We start from the raw sequence: 18,359 nt of genomic DNA, 5'->3' as shown, positions 1-18,359 counted from the left end.
TTGAACTCGGCACTGTAGAAGTAAAAAATAAAATTAACTCTCAGTTTAGTGTTTATCAGATTTACATTCAACTGACCCAAACCTCCTGCCTAAAAAGTCATTCTTTTTTAAGAAATTGCATAAAGGATAAGAACTAGGGAAGAGAGGGGCAATGACGTGGTTGGCCCTAAATGCTATGACCTATAGACAGCGTGTTGGGTAAGGCGTGGGCAATACTGTACATTATAAACGCAAATAACCCTGTTTTGATCCAGTAGCTTTCGGCAGTTATTATAAAACCCTCATTCACAAGTTAAAGAAACAGTTAACATGCACCCTTTGCTTTGGGAAATTTCACCCCTGCGAGAAAGGCCCCACATGGTACGCACCACAACTTTAACTCTCCCGGAACAATGGCAAAGTGTGCTGACAATAGGTTTATGGGCCAGCCTAAATGGTCCAAAAATGAACTGAGGGACAGTGAAACCCTTCAAATAAACCATGCATGGGATTTTATCCCAAACCCTTATTACAGTAGCTCACCTGCATAGAGGTATGTATCATGCTAATCCATATCTTCTACCAACAATTGCCCCTCTTTTGAACACCCAAAAAGAACAGCCACGGAAAGATACTCAGCAAAGTGCCCCTACTCATCTTCACAGACCAGACAGAGTGGGAGTCGTTTCTGCATTGAACAGAAACGAACGGAGGAGAATTGAGGCTACTAGTCCAATGTACATCAGGGCAAGCGGACAAACAGTCAGACATGTGGGCATGAAGGACTCCGGTCCACTGTTGAGTGGAATACGTAAAAACAGTCTACACCAGAGTATGTCCAGGTACCATTGTCAGAGGCAGAATGAGCTAATGCCACCACAACTGGAGAAAAGACTGACACGAAACGGCACTTTTCTATTAATGGTTGAACCTAAAGCAAGCAGATTCCAGACTGTTCCATGTAACAGACTAAGGTGGGCTTTCTTGAAATGGAAACAATAATAAGAAAATGGTACATACATATACAGAATTGTTTTTAAAATACTGGATAAAGTAGAGTGACAGTACATTCTTCTTTATGCAATACTCCTCTATAGCTACATCTGCATTGACCCACGAGTATAATCACACAGCCAGTACGGCTTATAAGACAATGACAACAATCATTACTTCTAGCATTAAGGCAAAGTTTTAATTCGCGGTTGTAAGGGCTAGACCAGTTCCTTCGTAGAGTCACTCCAATGTGGGGAACCCGAGGGGCCGTGTCCTAACTTGAGCTATGCGATAAGTAACTCACTTTCAAGTCTCCTACGGACATCGATACACGAATTCCGCAAACACGTTTGAGTAGAATTGGAGCATCTGAAGTTAGGATTCAGCCGATAGATTCCAATATGGTGACAGACTTCAACGTGGGGACCTACTCGAGTCCAAAGGAGACTTGGACTAAGAACTTGTTTTTGGTTGAAACACTTGTTTGTGTTAGCAGCTGTTGTGAGACAACTGGCTCTTCAGCAGGGCAAAGCTAATCAGAAGCTATGCCGTATTCTAGCCAACTGCAGTCATTTCTGACACAGTGTGGAAACAAGAACCCTGGAACTTCAAATTCTAGACCCGCGGATGCTTTTTGTTACGAGACAATTCTTCGACATCATCCAATCAACTTTCAGAATTGAAGCAGATTGACTCTAGTATTAAGTAGAGGGTACTGCACTAGAAACTATTTCATTTACACAGCTTAAAAGGAAGACAAACAAACAGATAGAAAACAAAGTCAGAGGCCATTAAAAAAAAACAGGAAATAATTTAGGGATGGAGGAAGGAGGAGGAAAATAAACACCAGAGAAAAGCTTTTTATGCCATCAAGTGGAGACTCTCTGCTAACCTCCTACAATCAATCCACCACCATAAAAATTCTCAATAAAAATAGCTCTTATACATTTTTCATACCGTTCAATCTGGGTAGAGCGATTAAATAGTTTAATTATTGATTTCAACTGGAAGGCACATGTTGCAAAGCATTCGACATGACTCTCTCCCAACACAAGAAAATGAAAAATAAGAGAGGCATTATTGCTGCATTGAAGGAAAAAAAAGATATATAACTTAACATGACATCAAGAAGAATTGGAATAATAATAACAAAATAGTGCGAAGCATGAACAGGCGCTTTCAAGCCAGAGAGGAAATCAACTTTGTAAATTAAATTGTGCACTTCTTTTCTCACGTTAGGTTGAATGTGTTAGCCAGGGGTGCCGGAAATAACCCCCACGTGTTCTCCAGTTTCAAAAGAGTAGTGGGGACTTCACTGACCGACTGCCCTTTCACATACACTATATTCAAAAGTATGTGGACACCCCCTTAAAATTAGTGGATTCTGCCATGCAATCTCCATAGACAAACATTGGCAGTAGAATGGCTTTACTGAAGAGCTCAGTGACTTTCAACATGGGACCGTCATAGGATGCCATCTTGCCAACAAGTCAGTTCGTAAAATTTCTGCCCTGCTAGATCTGCCCCGGTCAACTGTAAGTGCTGTTATTGTGAAGTGGAAACGTCTAGGAGCAACAACGGCTCAGCCGCGAAGTGGTAGGCCACAGTGCTGAAGTGCGTAAAATCGTATGTCCTCAGTTGCAACACTCAGTACCGAGTTCCAAACTGCCGCTGGAAGCAACTACAGCACAATAACTGTTCGTCGGGAGCTTTATGAAATTGGTTTCCATGGCCGAGCACTCTAGAGCAGTGGGAACGTATTTTCTGGAGTGATGAATCACCATCTGGCAGTCTCACGGACGAATCTGGGTTTGGCTGATGCCAGGAGAGAACGCTACCTGCCAACTGTAAGTTTGGTGGAGGAGGAATAATGGTCTGGGGCTGTTTCCTGGTTCGGGCTAGGCCCCTTAGTTCCAGTGAAGGGACATCTTATTGCTATAGCATACAATGACATTCTGTGCTTCCAACTTTGTGGCAACAGTTTGGGGGAAGGCCCTTTCCTGTTTCAGCATGACAATGCCCCTGTATACAAAGCGAGGTCCATACAGAAATGGTTTGTCGAGATCGGAGTGGAAGAACTTGACTGGCTTGCAAAGAGCTCTGACCTCAACCTCATCGCACACCTTTGGGATGAATTGGAATGCCGACTGCGAGCCAGGCCTAATCGCTCAACATCAGTGCTCGACCTCACTAATGCTCGTGGCTGAATGGAAGCAAGTCCCTGCAGGAATGTTCCAACATCTAGTGTAAAGTCTTCCCAGAAGAGTGGAGGCTGTTATAGCAGCAAAGGGGGGGACCAACTCCATGTTCATGCCCATGATTTTCGACGAGCAGGTGTCCACATACTTTTGATCATGTAGTGTAAGAGGCTGGATGTCCACAGCAACACCATATCCTTTATCATTATTAATATTATCATCAATTGCTACTGTTTCTACCTTCATTGAAGAATATGTGTGCGTGTCTTAGTTAGGGCTGGCGTAGGGATGGGAGATCCCAAAGGCAGCATGTGTGTGTTTATGAGTAGAAGGTGAGGACGCTCTGGTGGTTGCCGCGCACCAGGAGGAGGGGAGGCAGATCCTTGGACAGAGTCTCCAGCCAGGACATGTAGAGAGCACTGGACACCGCTCCCTTTCTGGCCAAGGGCATGCTCCTGTAGATCGAGAGAGAGTGTGATGTGATGAGTGACAGAAATAGCCCTATCCATTTGGATTCTTTCAAATCTCACCCTCGTGCCCCGTATATCTACAGCACAATAAACTCAATACCACACGCATACTTCAATAAAGTGCAGTATGACTAACAGAGCATTGAAACACCCTATTCTACACATCCATTAATGAGACACAAAATGGAGGTCCAGTGACACTGAGGACAATGGGTTTTTCTATTGCTCTCTGGCCACTGGCCCCGTTCAGTATTAGTGGTGGAGGTGAGGAGAGCAGTAGTGCTGTGGTGTTGTGAATAGGATAGGACAGCAGGGACCGAAGCAGAGCCAAGCCAGTGGTGGAAAGAGACAACGCAAGGGCAATTAACCCACAGCGCTACTTAATGAGTGCGAGTGGAGTATTGTGTGTGTGCGCCCATGCATAGAGAGGGAAGGATGAGTGAGGAAGCAGAGGGAGAATAAATGAGAAGCAGGATGATGGTAGGAAAATGGCGAGGGGGAGAATAGGAAGAGGTAAATAAAGAAGATGAGTGGATTGAGAAAGAGAGAAGGTAGAGCAACAGAGAGAAAATATGAAAGAGAAGTGGCAGGGAGAGAAGGAGGAGAGAAGACCTAAAGGGGACGAGGAGGGAGACAGAGGAGAGCAAGAGAGTGTGAGGGCAGCTGGCGTCTCAGTTTACAGGGCACCCAGCTGATTCACTTAGCGGCTGTTATTACAATTGACATTTTAGTCACTTAGCAGATGCTCTTATCCAGAGCAACTTACAGGAGCAATTTGGGGTAAGTGCCTTGCTCAAGGGCACATTGACAGATTTTTCACCTATTCGGCTCGGGGATTCAAACCAGTAACCTTTCATTTACCGGCCCAATGCTCTTAACCTGCTAGGCTACCTGCCGGCCCCAGACACAAGGCTTCAATACTTCTGCGTGCACACACACCACACAAAAAAAGACATGCTCTTAAATCTACTTGCATGACAATGAGGTTAGCTGTGCTTGAGTGTTCCTTCAGCAGTTCGTTCAGTCTGATCTGACGATTAGTCTGAGAAGAACCAAAACAAAAACACAGGTTAAAATGGATACACATTCGTCGAGATTACCATCTGAAGCAGCAGCCACACTTTGCTGTAGGATAGGCAGATATGGGAGCACTTTCATCCCCATATATCTCAAAGACATTGGGCACAATACTCAACTCTGGAGGACCCCATTTCAAAACGTTTTATAGGCTGGTTCTATTTGGCTCCCAGCATCCTACAGCTAGCCCCTTACCACTTCCATGTTCACAGATCTGAAATAACTGGATAGGAGTAAGTAATATGGTGATGGCCAGAGTGGTTAGATTTACCTTGGCCCTGTAGAGCTCCAGCTCGTTGTCGGTTATCCTCCAGGGCTCGCTGGCCTTCTGTGCCTCCGCCGTATCCTGCTCCATGTCGTCTTCCTTCAGCCGGTACGGCTCGATCATCTCTTCAAAAGCAGTAACACTGCACAACCATAGGGGTTTAAAGGTTAGTAAATGATTAGTTAGAAACTTTAGTACACACGCACAGTATATATAACAGGCAAGTATATTTGAGTATATACACTGAGTATACCAAACATTAGGAACACCTTCCTAATATTGAGTCACACGAGCCAACACTTTCATGATTATTGAAGGTGTCAAAGTTCAACCCAATGCTATGTGAGGGCATAGGTCATCACGCAACAGCCGTCATCAGAGCGGTCTACACTCGGTCTGTTGTTTTCATGAAATCATTTTTAATCATGTCAACAACATCATCTTTAACCATTGGAAGTTCAGATAGCTGGGAACGCAAGTTTGTGTCCCGGATTCCTGCTAAAAAAAACACAATAGTTAGTGGTTAGCCATCATGCTAAGAGAGCAAGATAACGCTTGCAGTGTTAGAGTCAAAACAGCAGTGGTATTCGCGTCTACATCTGGGCTCAAATGCGCTAGGTCTGAGATCATATCAACGCAAGAACAGGATAAGGTGGAACTCAAATGAACGTGAATTCTTTGTCTGATCCAAATGTATCATCGTCAAACAGCTCAGGGAAGAGATTCTCCGGCTGCTACCTCAACTGCGGAAAAACAAGATGTGCTTTCTAAGTACTTGGATGCAGCCCAGGCACACAGAATGTCAGTTCTGAATGCCTCCTACAGCCAAGGGGGTCGATGAGTCTGGCAGTACTGACCTGCTCCAAACCACTGGATAGATGGTAGGCTTAACTCGGCGGCCAGTGGGAGACACCGGCAATGTGAAGGAGGTCGGGTGGGAGACAGTCTGGTTGTCCTCCATATATCCTAGTAGATCAGATTCAGTTATTAAATAGCTTTTCCCCGCTGAGGGCGGACATACCGGCCCTGGGAGTCAGCTCTGATCCTGGGAGTACACCAACAGAATGCAGCCGTCCACGGGCACCCTCCACAGCTCAGCCAATCCCTGACCAAAGGAAAAAAGGTATTGGGCCCTCCATCTCCCCGAGGATTCCGACTCCATCCACTGCTACATGTGCTGTGAGTCAGGCTGGCATGAGTCGAAGCACACCTCCTCCCCGAGGCAGGCCCGTTCTGTTCTTCTTCCTTCTCCATCGGATTCCATCACAACCACCATAGTCTGCGTGAACTTGCCTTAGGCATGCTGCAAGGAGGACTGCAGATGTGGCCAGGGCAATAAATTGCAATGTCCGTGCTGTGACATGCCTAAGACAGCGCTACAGGGAAACAGCACGGACAGCTGATCATCCTCGCAGTGGCAGACCACGTGTAACACCTGCACAGGATCGGTACATTCGAACATCACACCTACAGGACAGGTACAGGATGGCAACAACAACTTCCTGAGTTACACCAGGAACGCACAATCCCTCCATCAGTGCTCAGACTGTCCGCAATAGGCTGAGAGAGGCTGGACTGAGGGCTTGTAGGCCTGTTGTAAGGCAGGTCCTCACCAGACATCACCGGCAACAACATCGCCTACGGGCACAAACCCACCGTCGCTGGACCAGACAGGACTGTCAAAAAGTGCTCTTCACTGATGAGTTGCGGTTTTGTCTCACCAGGGGTGATGGTCGGATTCGCGTTTATCGTCGAAGGAATGAGTATTACACTGAGGCCTGTACTCTGGAGCGGGATCAATTTGGAGGTGTAGGGTCCGTCATGGTCCGGGGTGGTGTGTCACAGCATCACCGGACTGAGCTTGTTGTCATTGCAGGCAATCTCAACGCTGTGCATTACAGGGAAGACATCCTCCTCCCTCATGTGGTACCCTTCCTGCAAGCTCATCCTGACATGACCCTGTGCGTGATTTCCTGCAAGACAGGAATGTCAGTGTTCTGCCATGGCCAGCGAAGAGCCCATATCTCAATCCCATTGAGCACGTCTGGGACCTGTTGGATCGGAGGGTGAGGGCTAGGGCCATTCCCCCCAGAAATGTCCGGGAACTTGCAGGTGCCTTGGTGGAAGAGTGGAGTAACATCTCACAGCAAGAACTGGCACATCTGGTGCAGTCCATGAGGAGGAGATGCACTGCATTACTTAATGCAGCTGGTGGCCACATCAGATACTGACTGTTACTTTTGATTTTGACCCCCTCCCCTTTGTTTAGGGACATATTATTCAATGTCTGTGGAACTTGTTCAGTTTATGTCGCAGTTGTTGAATCTTATGTTCATACAAATATTTACACATGTTAAGTTTGCTGAAAATAAACACAGTTGACAGTGAGAGGATGTTTCTTTTTTTGCTGAGTTTAGTATGTAGCCTGAGAAACAAGGTTCATGAAATGTATTATCAGAAAACATCCAGGCCATCTCTGAAACACACTTAGATAATTCATTTGATGCAATAGTAGCTATACATGGTTATAGAATATACAGTGCATTCGGAAAATATTCAGACCACTTCACTTTTTCCACATTGTTACATTAGACTTATTGTAAAATGGAGTAAAAAAAATTCCCCCTCAATCAAACACACAATACCCCATAATGATGAAGCGATGCTCCCCATCCAACCTGACAGAGTTTGAGAGGATCTGCAGAGAAGAATGGGAGAAACTCCAAATACAGGTGTGCCAAGCTTGTAGCGTCATACCCAAGTAGACTCGAGGCTGTAACTGCTGCCAAAGGTGCTTCAACAAAGTAACGAGTAAAGGGTCTGAATACTTATGTAAATGTGATATTTAAATGTTTTATTTTCAACACATTGGCAAAAAAATTAAATACATTTTTCCCCCTTTGTTATTATGGGGTATCGTATGTAGATTGATAAAACAAAGTTGAATCCCTTTTAGAGTAAGGCTGTAACGTAACATTTGGAAAAAGTGAAGGGGTCTGAATACTTTCGTAATTCACTGTATTGGAAAGATAGAAATGTAAATGGAGGAGGTATTTCCATGTACAGTGGCTTGCGAAAGTATTCACCCCCCCCCTTGGCATTTTTCCCTATTTTGTTGCCTTACAACCTGGAATTATAATGGATTTTTAGGGGGGTTTGTATCATTTGATTTACACAACATCCCTACCACTTTGAAGATGCAAAATATGTTTTATTGTGAAACAAACAAAAGAAAAATGAACTTGTGCGTGTGTAACGGATGTGAAATGGCTAGCTAATTAGCGGTGGTGCGCGCTAATAGCATTTCAATCGGTTACGTCACTCGCTTTGAGACCTTGAATTGAAGTAGTGGTTCCCCTTGCTCTGCTCTGTGGAGCGATGGGTAACGATGCTTCGTGGGCGACCGTTGTTGATGTGTGCAGAGGGTCCCTGGTTCGCGCCCGGGTCGGGGCGAGGGGACGCCGTAAAGTTAAACTGTTACATTGATGCTGTTGACCCGGATCACTGGTTGCCTCGGAAAAAGGAGGAGGTTGAAAGGGGGGTGGGTGTAACGGATGTGAAATGGCTAGCTAGTTAGCGGTGGTGCGCGCTAATAGCGTTTCAATCGGTTACATCACTCGCTTTGAGACCTTGAATTGAAGTAGTGGTTCCCCTTGCTCTGCAAGGGCCGCGGCTTTTGTGGAGCGATGGGTAACGACGCTTCGTGGGTGACTGTTGTTGATGTGTGCAGAGGGTTCCTGGTTCGCGAGGGGACGGATTAAAGTAATACTGTTACACGTGCATAACTATTCACCCCCCTAAGTCAATACTTTGTAGAGCCACCTACAGCTGCAAGTCTCTTGGGGTATGTCTCTAAAACCTTAGCACATCTAGCCACTTTCATTTTTGCCTATTCTTCAAGGTAAAACTGCACCAGCTCCTTCAAGTTGGATGCGTTCCGCTGGTGTACAGCAATCTTTAAGTCATACCACAGATTCTCAATTGGATTGAGGTCTGGGCTTTGACTAGGCCATTCCAAGACATTTAAATGTTTCCCATTAAACTACTCGAGTGTTGCTTAAGCAGTATGCTTAGGGTCATTGTCCTGCTGGAAGGTGAACCGTCGTCCCAGTCTCAAATCTCTGGAAGACAAACCGGTTTCCCTCAAGACTTTCCCTGTATTCAATTCTGAAAGCAATGGCTTTTTTTCTGGTCACTCTTCCGTAAAGCCCAGCTCTGTGGAGTGTACGGCTTGTGGTCTGTCCTATGGACAGACACTCCAATCTCCGCTGTGGAGCTTTGCAGCTCCTTCAGGGTTATCTTTGTTCTCTTTGTTGCCTCTCTGATTAATGCCCTCCATGCCTGGTCCGTGAGTTTTGGTGGGCGGCTCTCATGGCAGGTTTGTTGTGGAGCCATATTCTTTCCATTTTTTAATAATGGTTTTAATGGTGCTCCGTGGGATGTTCAAAGTTTTGGATATTATTTTATAACCCAACACTGATCTGTACTTCTCCACAACTTTGTCCCTGACCTGTTTGGAGAGCTCCTTGGTCTTCATGGTGCTGCTTGCTTAGTGGTGTTGCAGACTCTGAGGCCTTTCAGAACAGGTGTACTGAAAACGTGACAGATCATGTGACACTTATATTGCACACAGGTGGACTTTATTTAACAAATTATCTGACTTCTGGATGTAATTGGTTGCACCAGATCTTATTTAGGGGTGAATACATATGCACGCACCACTTTTCCATTCTTTTTTTTTATTAATCAAGTATTTTTTTTCCATTTCACTTCACCAATTTGGAATATTTTGTGTATGTCCATTACATGAAATCCAAATAGAAATCTATCTAAATTACAGGTTGTAATGCAACAAATAGGAAAAATGCAAAGGGGATGAATACTTTTGCAAGGCACTGTATGTCCAGAGTCATATTCCTTTTAGGCTGAGAGCTAATCTCATGTCAGATGATATGGAAATAATATGGCTACAGGTTCATCTACCTCACAGTTTAGATCTAATATTGAATAATGTGGCTATTGAGAAATTTGAGGAGAGTAAACTGCTGGGTGTAACTCTCGATAGCAAGCTGTCATAGTTAAAACATATAGACTCAATGGTTGCTAAAATGGGAAGAGGTCTGACCATGATAGGGCGTTCTGCCGTCTTGACATCTCAGTCGACCAGACAGGTCCTACATGCCCAAGTTGTCACACTTGGACTACTGCCCAGCTGTGTGGTCATGTGCGGCAAAAAAGGACCTAGGTAAATTGCAGTTGGTCCAGAACAAAGCTGCACATATCACACTTAGATGTACACGGAGGGAAAGTGTCAGTCTCGCCTGGCTCAAAGTTGAGGAAAGATTGACTGCATAACTATTGTTCTTTGTGCAAGGTACTGATGTTTTGAAGGTACCGAACTGTCTGTTCAAGCAGTTGGCACACAGTTCAGACCCTCATCGGTACAAGACATGCACGCCAGTAGCCTCTTCAGTTCCCAGGTCCAAAAATAACACCTTACTGCACAAAGGGAGAGCCATTAAGAGAGAGCCATTTGATATATGTTGCATTGTAATTTGCACTGTGCTATGTATTAGACTTAGACATTGTATGTGTGTACTAATATGTCGGCTGTGTGTGATGTTTAAAATGTATGTATTTCAGTCCTTGACTAATAATGTTCTGTACGATGTCATGTTTCATGTGGACCACGGGAAGAGCAGCTGACGCTTTCGCAGCGGCGAATGGGTGTCCTAATAAATACATTTGGTGTTTTGTTAATGGTGGTGGAAAACGCAGTCGCAGGCACTGCTCCAGAATCTCCCATAAGTGTTCAATTCCCTAACCCGGGCGACCCTGGGCCAATTGTGCACCGCCCTATGGGACTCCCGGTCACGGCCGGTTGTGAGACAGCCTGGGATAGAACCCGGTTCTGTAGTGATGCCTCAAGCACTGTGATGCCTTAGACTGCTGCGCCACTCGGGAGGCCTTGGCGTTTTTGCCTTGACATTTCAATTTAGAACCCCAACCCGCCCGACAACCTCAGAACTGTCATGTGAGGGAGAATCAAATCTTGAGAGAAAAATCACATACTTCTCTTTCTTGGGCTTGGTGTTGATGTCTCCCAGTACGTTGATGTCGGAGAAGTCTATCCTGAACTTGCTGAGCAGGGTGGCCATCCTGAGGAGAAAATGTAACAACACAACACTAAAGCAGTTTTCATGCCACTTTACATCCAAGAGCTTTGGAGAGACCGCACAAGCCACTGAGGGCATCAAGAAGCCATTTGAAAGGATTGCTACTGTTTGAAGTAGCATAGCGAACAGGTGCGAGCTGAAATCAATATTTTCCAGATATTTAGGAGAAAGCTGTTAAGATGCTTTCTCTTTATGACACTCATTTCCCTAGGTAAAAAAAAAAGACAGGGATAACTTCTCCTCAAAACATCTTCAGCGACTCCAAACATGTCATGTCCGAGTAAGCACAGCGACTCTTATATACAATGACTTTCATATCAAAGGGATACTTGAATCCTCAATTACATGCCGAGAGTTTGGATGGGATATAATTGCAACAATGAGGTCCAAGTATAGAACAAACGAGGTCCAAAAATATAGTTTGCCAATACTGAAACGCTATTTTAAATTAGCAAGGCTAATATGGCTTGTGACACACACACACATACTCTAAAATGGAAGGCCTGGGTTGCCAGTGCTCATTCTAGCCAACAAAAGGAGGCAGGAGGCAGCTGTGGGGGACAATGAGAGTGAGGGTCAGGACATTTGTGTTGGACAATAACACTGCCGCCACAACAACACAGAGAGAAAAGAGAAAGAACAACGGAGACCCTAACCTGCTTCTGTGAAGCAAATATAACAAATTGTTATATAGAAAAACATGCAGATTTAATGTGGTGGTGGAATAACGTGGGTTTAATCCTGTAAGGGCCGTACCTGTGCCAGTCAGTGACTAAGCTGTATTTTTGGAAGGCAATGTAGCATAGGGCTCTGACGGGCAGCTAAGAGCAGAGCAAGCTCATCCCTTGAACCTGTAACACACTGATCTTATTTAGCATTGGCGGTATTAGGGGTTTGAGGGAATTTGCCAGACAGACCTAAATCTAGGATGTAAGAGAATATAAAAATGTATTACTCAATATGGAATGTCAAAAATGGAAGTGGAAAACGCATATAGTATTACAATGTACACTATATATAGACATTATTGTTCAAAAGCTTAGGGTCACTTAGTAATGTCCTTGTTTTTGTCCATTCAAATAACATAAAATTGATCAGAAATACACTGTAGACATTGTTAATGTTGTAAATGACTGTTGTGGCTGGAAACGGCAGATTGTTTTTAATGAAATATGTACAGAGGCCCATTATCAGCAACCATCACTCCTGGGTTCCAATGGCACGTTGTGTTAGCTAATCCAAGTTTAGAATTTTAAAAGGCTACTTGATCATTACAAAACCAATTTTGCAATTATGTTAGCACAGTTGGAAACTGTTCAGATTTTTTTTATTTAACCAGGTAGGCCAGTTGAGAACAAGTTCTCATTTACAACTGCGACCTGGCCAAGATAAAGCAAAGCAGTGTGACAAAAAAACAACAGAGTTACACGTGGGATAAACAAAAGTACAGTCAATAACACAATAGAAAAATCTATATACAGTGTGTGCAAATGGAGTAAGGAGGTAAGGCAATAAATAGGTCATAGTAGTGAAGTAATTACAATGTAGCAAATTAACACTGGAGTGATAGATGTGCAGATGATGATGTGCAAGTAGAAATACTGGTGTGCAAAAGAGCAAAAAAAAGTAAATAAAAACAATATGGGGATGAGGTAGGTAGTTGGATGGGCTATTTACAGATGGGCTGTGTACAGGTGCAGTGATCTGTGAGCTGCTCAGATAGCTGATGCTTAAAGTTAGTGAGGGACATATAAGTCTCCAACTTGAGCGATTTTTGCAAGTCGTTCCAGTCATTGGCAGCAGAGAACTGGAAGGAAAGGCGGCCAAAGGGGGTGTTGGCTTTGGGGTTGACCAGTGAGATATACCTGCTGGAGCGCGTGCCAAGGGTGGGTGCTGTTATGGTGACCACTGAGCTAAGGCAGAGCTTTACCTAGCAAAGACTTATAGATGACCTGGAGCCAGTGGGTCTGGCGCCGAATATGTAGCGAGGGCCAGCCAACGAGAGCATACAGGTCGCAGTGGTGGGTGGTATATGGGGCTTTGGTGCCAAAACGGATGGCACTGTGATAGACCGCATCCAGTTTGCTGAGTCGAGTGTTGGAGGCTATTTTGTAAATTACATCGCCAAAGTCGAGGATCGGTAGGATAGTCAGTTTTACGAGGGTATGTTTGGTGGCGTGAGTAAAGGAGGCTTTGTTACGAAATAGGAAGCCGATTCTAGATTTAATTTGGATTGGAGATGCTTCATATGATTCTGGAAGGAGAGGTTACAGTCTAGCCAAACACCTAGGTATTTGTAGTTGTCCACATATTCTAAATCAGAACTGTCCAGAGTAGTGATGGTAGTCAGGCGGGTGGGTGCGGGCAACGATCGGTTGAAGAGCATGCATTTAGTTTTACTAGCGTTTAAGAGCAGTTGGAGGCCACGGAAGGAGTGTTGTATGGCATTGAAGCTCGTTTGGAGGTTTGTTAACATAGTGTCCAAGAAGGGCCAGATGTATACAGAATGATGTCGTCTGCGTAGAGGTGGATCAAGGAGAATTGAACCCTGTGGTACCCCTATAGAGACTGCCAGAGGTCCGGACAACAGGCCCTCCGATTTGACACACTGAACTCTATCTGAGAAGTAGTTGGTGAACCAGGCGAGGCAGTTATTTGAGAAACCAAGGCTGTTGAGTCTGCCGATAAGAATACGGTGATTGACAGATTCGAAAGCCTTGGCCAGGTTGATGAAGACGGCTGCAGAGTACTGTCTTTTATCGATGACGGTTATGATATCGTTTAGTACCTTGAATGTGGCTGAGGTGCACCTGGAACCAGCTCGGAAACCGGATTGCACAGCGGAGAAGGTACGGTGGGATTTGAAATGGTCAGTGATCTGTTTGTTAACTTGGCTTTCGAAGACTTTGGAAAGGCAGGGCAGGCTGGATATAGGTCTGTAAGCTTGGGTCTAGAGTGTCACCCCCTTTGAAGAGGGGGATGACTGTGGCAGCTTTCCAATCTTTAGGAATCTCGGACGATACGAGAGGTCGAACAGACTAGTAATAGGGGTTGCAAAAATGGCGGCGGATAATTTTAGAGGGCCCAGATTGTCTAGCCCAGCTGATTTGTACGGGTCCAGGTTTTGCAGCTCTTTCAGAACATCTGCTATCTGGATTTGGGTGAAGGAGAAGCTGGGGAGGCTTGGGAAGTAGCTGCGGGGGGTGCAGAGCTGTTGGCCGGGGTTGGGGTAGCCAGGAGGAAAGCATGGCCAGCCGTAGAGAAATGCTTATTGAAATTCTCGATTATCGTGGATTTATCGGTGGTGACATTGTTTCCTAGCCTCAGTGCCATGGGCAGCTGGGAGGAGGTGCTCTTATTCGCCATGGACTTTACAGTGTCCCAGAACGTTTTGGAGTTAGAGCTGCAGAATGCAAATTTCTGTTTGAAAAAGCTAGCCTTTGCTTTCCTAACTGACTGTGTGTATTGGTTCCTGACTTCCCTGAAAAGTTGCATATCGCTGGGACTATTCTATGCTAGTGCAGTACACCACAGGATGTTTTTGTGCTGGTCGAGGGCAGTCAGATCTGGAGTGAACTAAGGGCTATATCTGTTCTTAGTTCTACATTTTTTTGAAAGGGGCATGCTTTTTTAAGATGGTGAGGAAATTACATTTAAAGAACAACCAGGCATCCTCTTTACTACAGTGTTCCAAATTACCTCGAAGCAACGTCAGCAGAACTCTTCGTTGGGAGCTTTATGAAATGGGCTTCCATGGCCGAGCAGCTGCAAACAAGCCTAAGATCACCACACGCAATGCCAAGTGTCGGCTGGAGTGGTGTAAAGTGCACCGCGATTGGACTCTGGAGCAGTGGGAACGCGTTCTCTGGAGTGATGAATCACACATTACCATCTGGCAGTCCGACGGACAAATATGGGTTTGGCGGATACCAGGAGAACGCTACCTGCCCGAATGCATAGTGCCAACTGTAAAGTTTGGTGGAGAAGGAATAATGTTCTAGGGCGGTTTTTCATGTGAAGGGAAATCTTAACGCTACAGCATACAATGACATTCTAGACAATTCTGTGCTTTCAACTTTGTGGCAACAGTTTGGGGGAAGGCCCTTTCCTGTTTCAGCATGACAATGCCCCCGTGCACAAAGCGAGGTCCATACAGAAATGGTTTGTCAAGATCGGTGTGGAATAACTTGACTGGCCAGCACAAAGCTCTGACCTCAACTCCATCGAACACCTTTGGGATGAATTGGAAAGCCGACTGCGAGCTAGGCCTAATCGCCCAATATCAGTGCCCAACTTCACTAATGCTCTTGAGGCTGAATGGAAGCAAGTCCCTGCACCAATGTTCCAGCATCTAGTGGAAAGCCTTCCCAGAAGAGTGGATGCTGTTACAGCAGCAAAGGGGGGACCAGCTCTATAGTAATGCCCATAATTTTGGAATGAGATGTTCGATGAGCAGGTGTCCACATACTTTTGGTCATGTAGTATACTTTCAATACATTCCCATTGGCAGTATAGATCTACAGCGAATAGAAAGCAATACAGATCTGTAGTGAATAGAAGGTCACTCACGCTCTGCGGTCGTGGTCGATCCTGTTGATCTTGCCTCCGATGAAGACGCGGATCTTGCAGTCCTTCCACTTCTTCTTGTTGGTGAGCAAGTAGGGGATGAGCAGGGTAAGGCCTGGCACAGTCACATTACAGAGACACAGTCAGTCACTACTCTGTGTTTGGTGCAATGCGGCAACACCAGTCTCTTCTTACTGATGTGCAGAGTTATGGGTCTCTCTAAATGTTTCCAAAGTGTCTACATGGCTGCTGTGCCTACTCCACTCATGTTGGTACAATGTTAGTCTCTTGTCCAATGTATATTTTTCTAATTTCTCAGCGGCATGTTACTCTCGTTGCATATGTTACTCACTGGTGATATTCGTAACCAGTAATATTCTCAACCAAAGAGATATTCTAGTTCTGAGTGCAGCACGCTTCAGACTGCTAAGTCATCCTGACCTCTTCCTGAATTGACTGTCCTCAATAGACTGTTTGTCAAACTTCCAACTACAACCAAGTTGCTCTGTAACAGCAACCAATAGGCACAAAGTATCCAGAAAACACCCCCTTGGTGGTCTGGAGGGCCAAACTCACCACCGTCGTCAAAGAGCCACCACACGTCCACGGTGCCCTTGCCCTGTTTCCTCTTGAACAGCTGACTGGCGTCCAGCAGCCTCTGGTCGGCCACGTTCAACCTCTGGGGGCTCTTGTCTGTGTGGCCAAAAAAGTGCTATGTCAGACACTAAGATCAAGACAGGACAGGAAGCTGCATCCTCAATGAGGGAGATGACTTAGCTAGGAATTCCTCTGTGTGACTCAGACTGGGCCCACATTCATAAAGTGTCTAGGATCCGTTTTGTCTTTCAGATCATAATTAATAAAATTATACGGACAAGGGGGACCGTGTGCTCAGTGTAATGTAAACGGTGTGCTCAGTGTAATGTAAACTGTGTGCTCAGTGTAATGTGAAGTGCGCTCAGTGTAATGTAAACTGTGGGCTCAGTGTAATGTAAACTGTGTGCTCAGTGTAACGTAAACGGTGTGCTCAGTGTAACGTAAACTGTGTGCTCAGTGTAACGTAAACTGTCTGCTCAGTGTAACGTAAACTGTGTGCTCAGTGTAACGTAAACTGTGGGCTCAGTGTAACGTAAACTGTGGGCTCAGTGTAACGTAAACTGTGGGCTCAGTGTAACGTAAACTGTGGGCTCAGTGTAACGTAAACTGTGGGCTCAGTGTAACGTAAACTGTGGGCTCAGTGTAACGTAAACTGTGTGGGCTCAGTGTAACGTAAACTGTGGGCTCAGTGTAACGTAAACTGTGGGCTCAGTGTAATGTAAACTGTGTGCTCAGTGTAATGTGAAGTGGGCTCAGTGTAATGTGAAGTGGGCTCAGTGTAATGTAAACTGTGTGCTCAGTGTAATGTGAAGTGGGCTCAGTGTAATGTAAACTGTGTGCTCAGTGTAATGTGAAGTAGGCTCAGTGTAATGTAAACTGTGGGCTCAGTGTAATGTAAACTGTGTGCTCAGTGTAACGTAAACTGTGGGCTCAGTGTAACGTAAACTGTGTGCTCAGTGTAACGTGAAGTGGGCTCAGTGGAATGTAAACTGTGGGCTCAGTGTAATGTGAATTGGGCTCAGTGAAATGTAAACTATGGGCTCAGTGTAATGTAAACTGTGGGCTCAGTGTAATGTGAAGTGGGCTCAGTGTAATGTAAACTGTGGGCTCAGTGTAATGTAAACTGTGGGCTCAGTGTAATGTAAACTGTGTGCTCAGTGTAATGTGAAGCGGCTCAGTGTAATGTAAACTGTGTGCTCAGTGTAATGTGAAGCGGCTCAGTGTAATGTAAACTGTGTGCTCAGTGTAATGTAAACTGTGTGCTCAGTGTAATGTAAACTGTGGGCTCAGTGTAATGTAAACTGTGGGCTCAGTGTAATGTAAACTGTGGGCTCAGTGTAATGTAAACTGTGGGCTCAGTGTAATGTAAACTGTGGGCTCAGTGTAATGTAAACTGTGGGCTCAGTGTAATGTAAACTGTGTGCTCAGTGTAATGTGAAGCGGCTCAGTGTAATGTAAACTGTGTGCTCAGTGTAATGTAAACTGTGGGCTCAGTGTAATGTAAACTGTGGGCTCAGTGTAATGTAAACTGTGGGCTCAGTGTAATGTAAACTGTGGGCTCAGTGTAATGTAAACTGTGGGCTCAGTGTAATGTGAACTGTGGGCTCAGTGTAATGTAAACTGTGTGCTCAGTGTAATGTAAACTGTGTGCTCAGTGTAATGTAAACTGTGTGCTCAGTGTAATGTAAACTGTGTGCTCAGTGTAATGTGAAGTGGGCTCAGTGTAATATGAAGTGGGCTCAGTGTAATATGAAGTGGGCTCAGTGTAATGTAAACTGTGTGCTCAGTGTAATGTGAAGCGGCTCAGTGTAATGTAAACTGTGTGCTCAGTGTAATGTAAACTGTGTGCTCAGTGTCATGTGAAGTAGGCTCAGTGTAATGTAAACTGTGGGCTCAGTGTAATGTAAACTGTGGGCTCAGTGTAACGTAAACTGTGGGCTCAGTGTAATGTGAAGTGGGCTCAGTGTAATGTAAACTGTGTCCTCAGTGTAATGTGAAGTGGGCTCAGTGTAATGTAAACTGTGGGCTCAGTGTAATG

At 45.1% G+C, this 18,359-nt stretch overlaps 1 protein-coding gene across 1 annotated transcript in view; it reads right to left on the bottom strand.

Annotated features, from left to right (window-relative positions):
- Window positions 1-3,489: 3,489 nt before the first annotated feature.
- LOC120021256 (solute carrier family 12 member 2-like) overlaps window positions 3,490-18,359 on the bottom strand; it is a 90,710-nt gene continuing 75,840 nt past the window's right edge. The window contains exons 22-27 of the mRNA XM_038964927.1: window positions 16,301-16,417; window positions 15,728-15,839; window positions 11,055-11,141; window positions 4,989-5,124; window positions 4,615-4,682; window positions 3,490-3,625 (exon numbers count right to left, since the gene is read on the bottom strand). Coding sequence (XP_038820855.1) covers window positions 3,490-3,625; window positions 4,615-4,682; window positions 4,989-5,124; window positions 11,055-11,141; window positions 15,728-15,839; window positions 16,301-16,417 — 656 coding nt within the window. The remainder of the gene's footprint in view (window positions 3,626-4,614; window positions 4,683-4,988; window positions 5,125-11,054; window positions 11,142-15,727; window positions 15,840-16,300; window positions 16,418-18,359) is intronic.

The sequence above is a fragment of the Salvelinus namaycush genome, chromosome 26, assembly GCF_016432855.1.
Source record: "Salvelinus namaycush isolate Seneca chromosome 26, SaNama_1.0, whole genome shotgun sequence".
Taxonomy (NCBI): Eukaryota; Metazoa; Chordata; class Actinopteri; order Salmoniformes; family Salmonidae; genus Salvelinus; species Salvelinus namaycush.
This window is presented reverse-complemented; position numbering and strand designations above follow the sequence as displayed.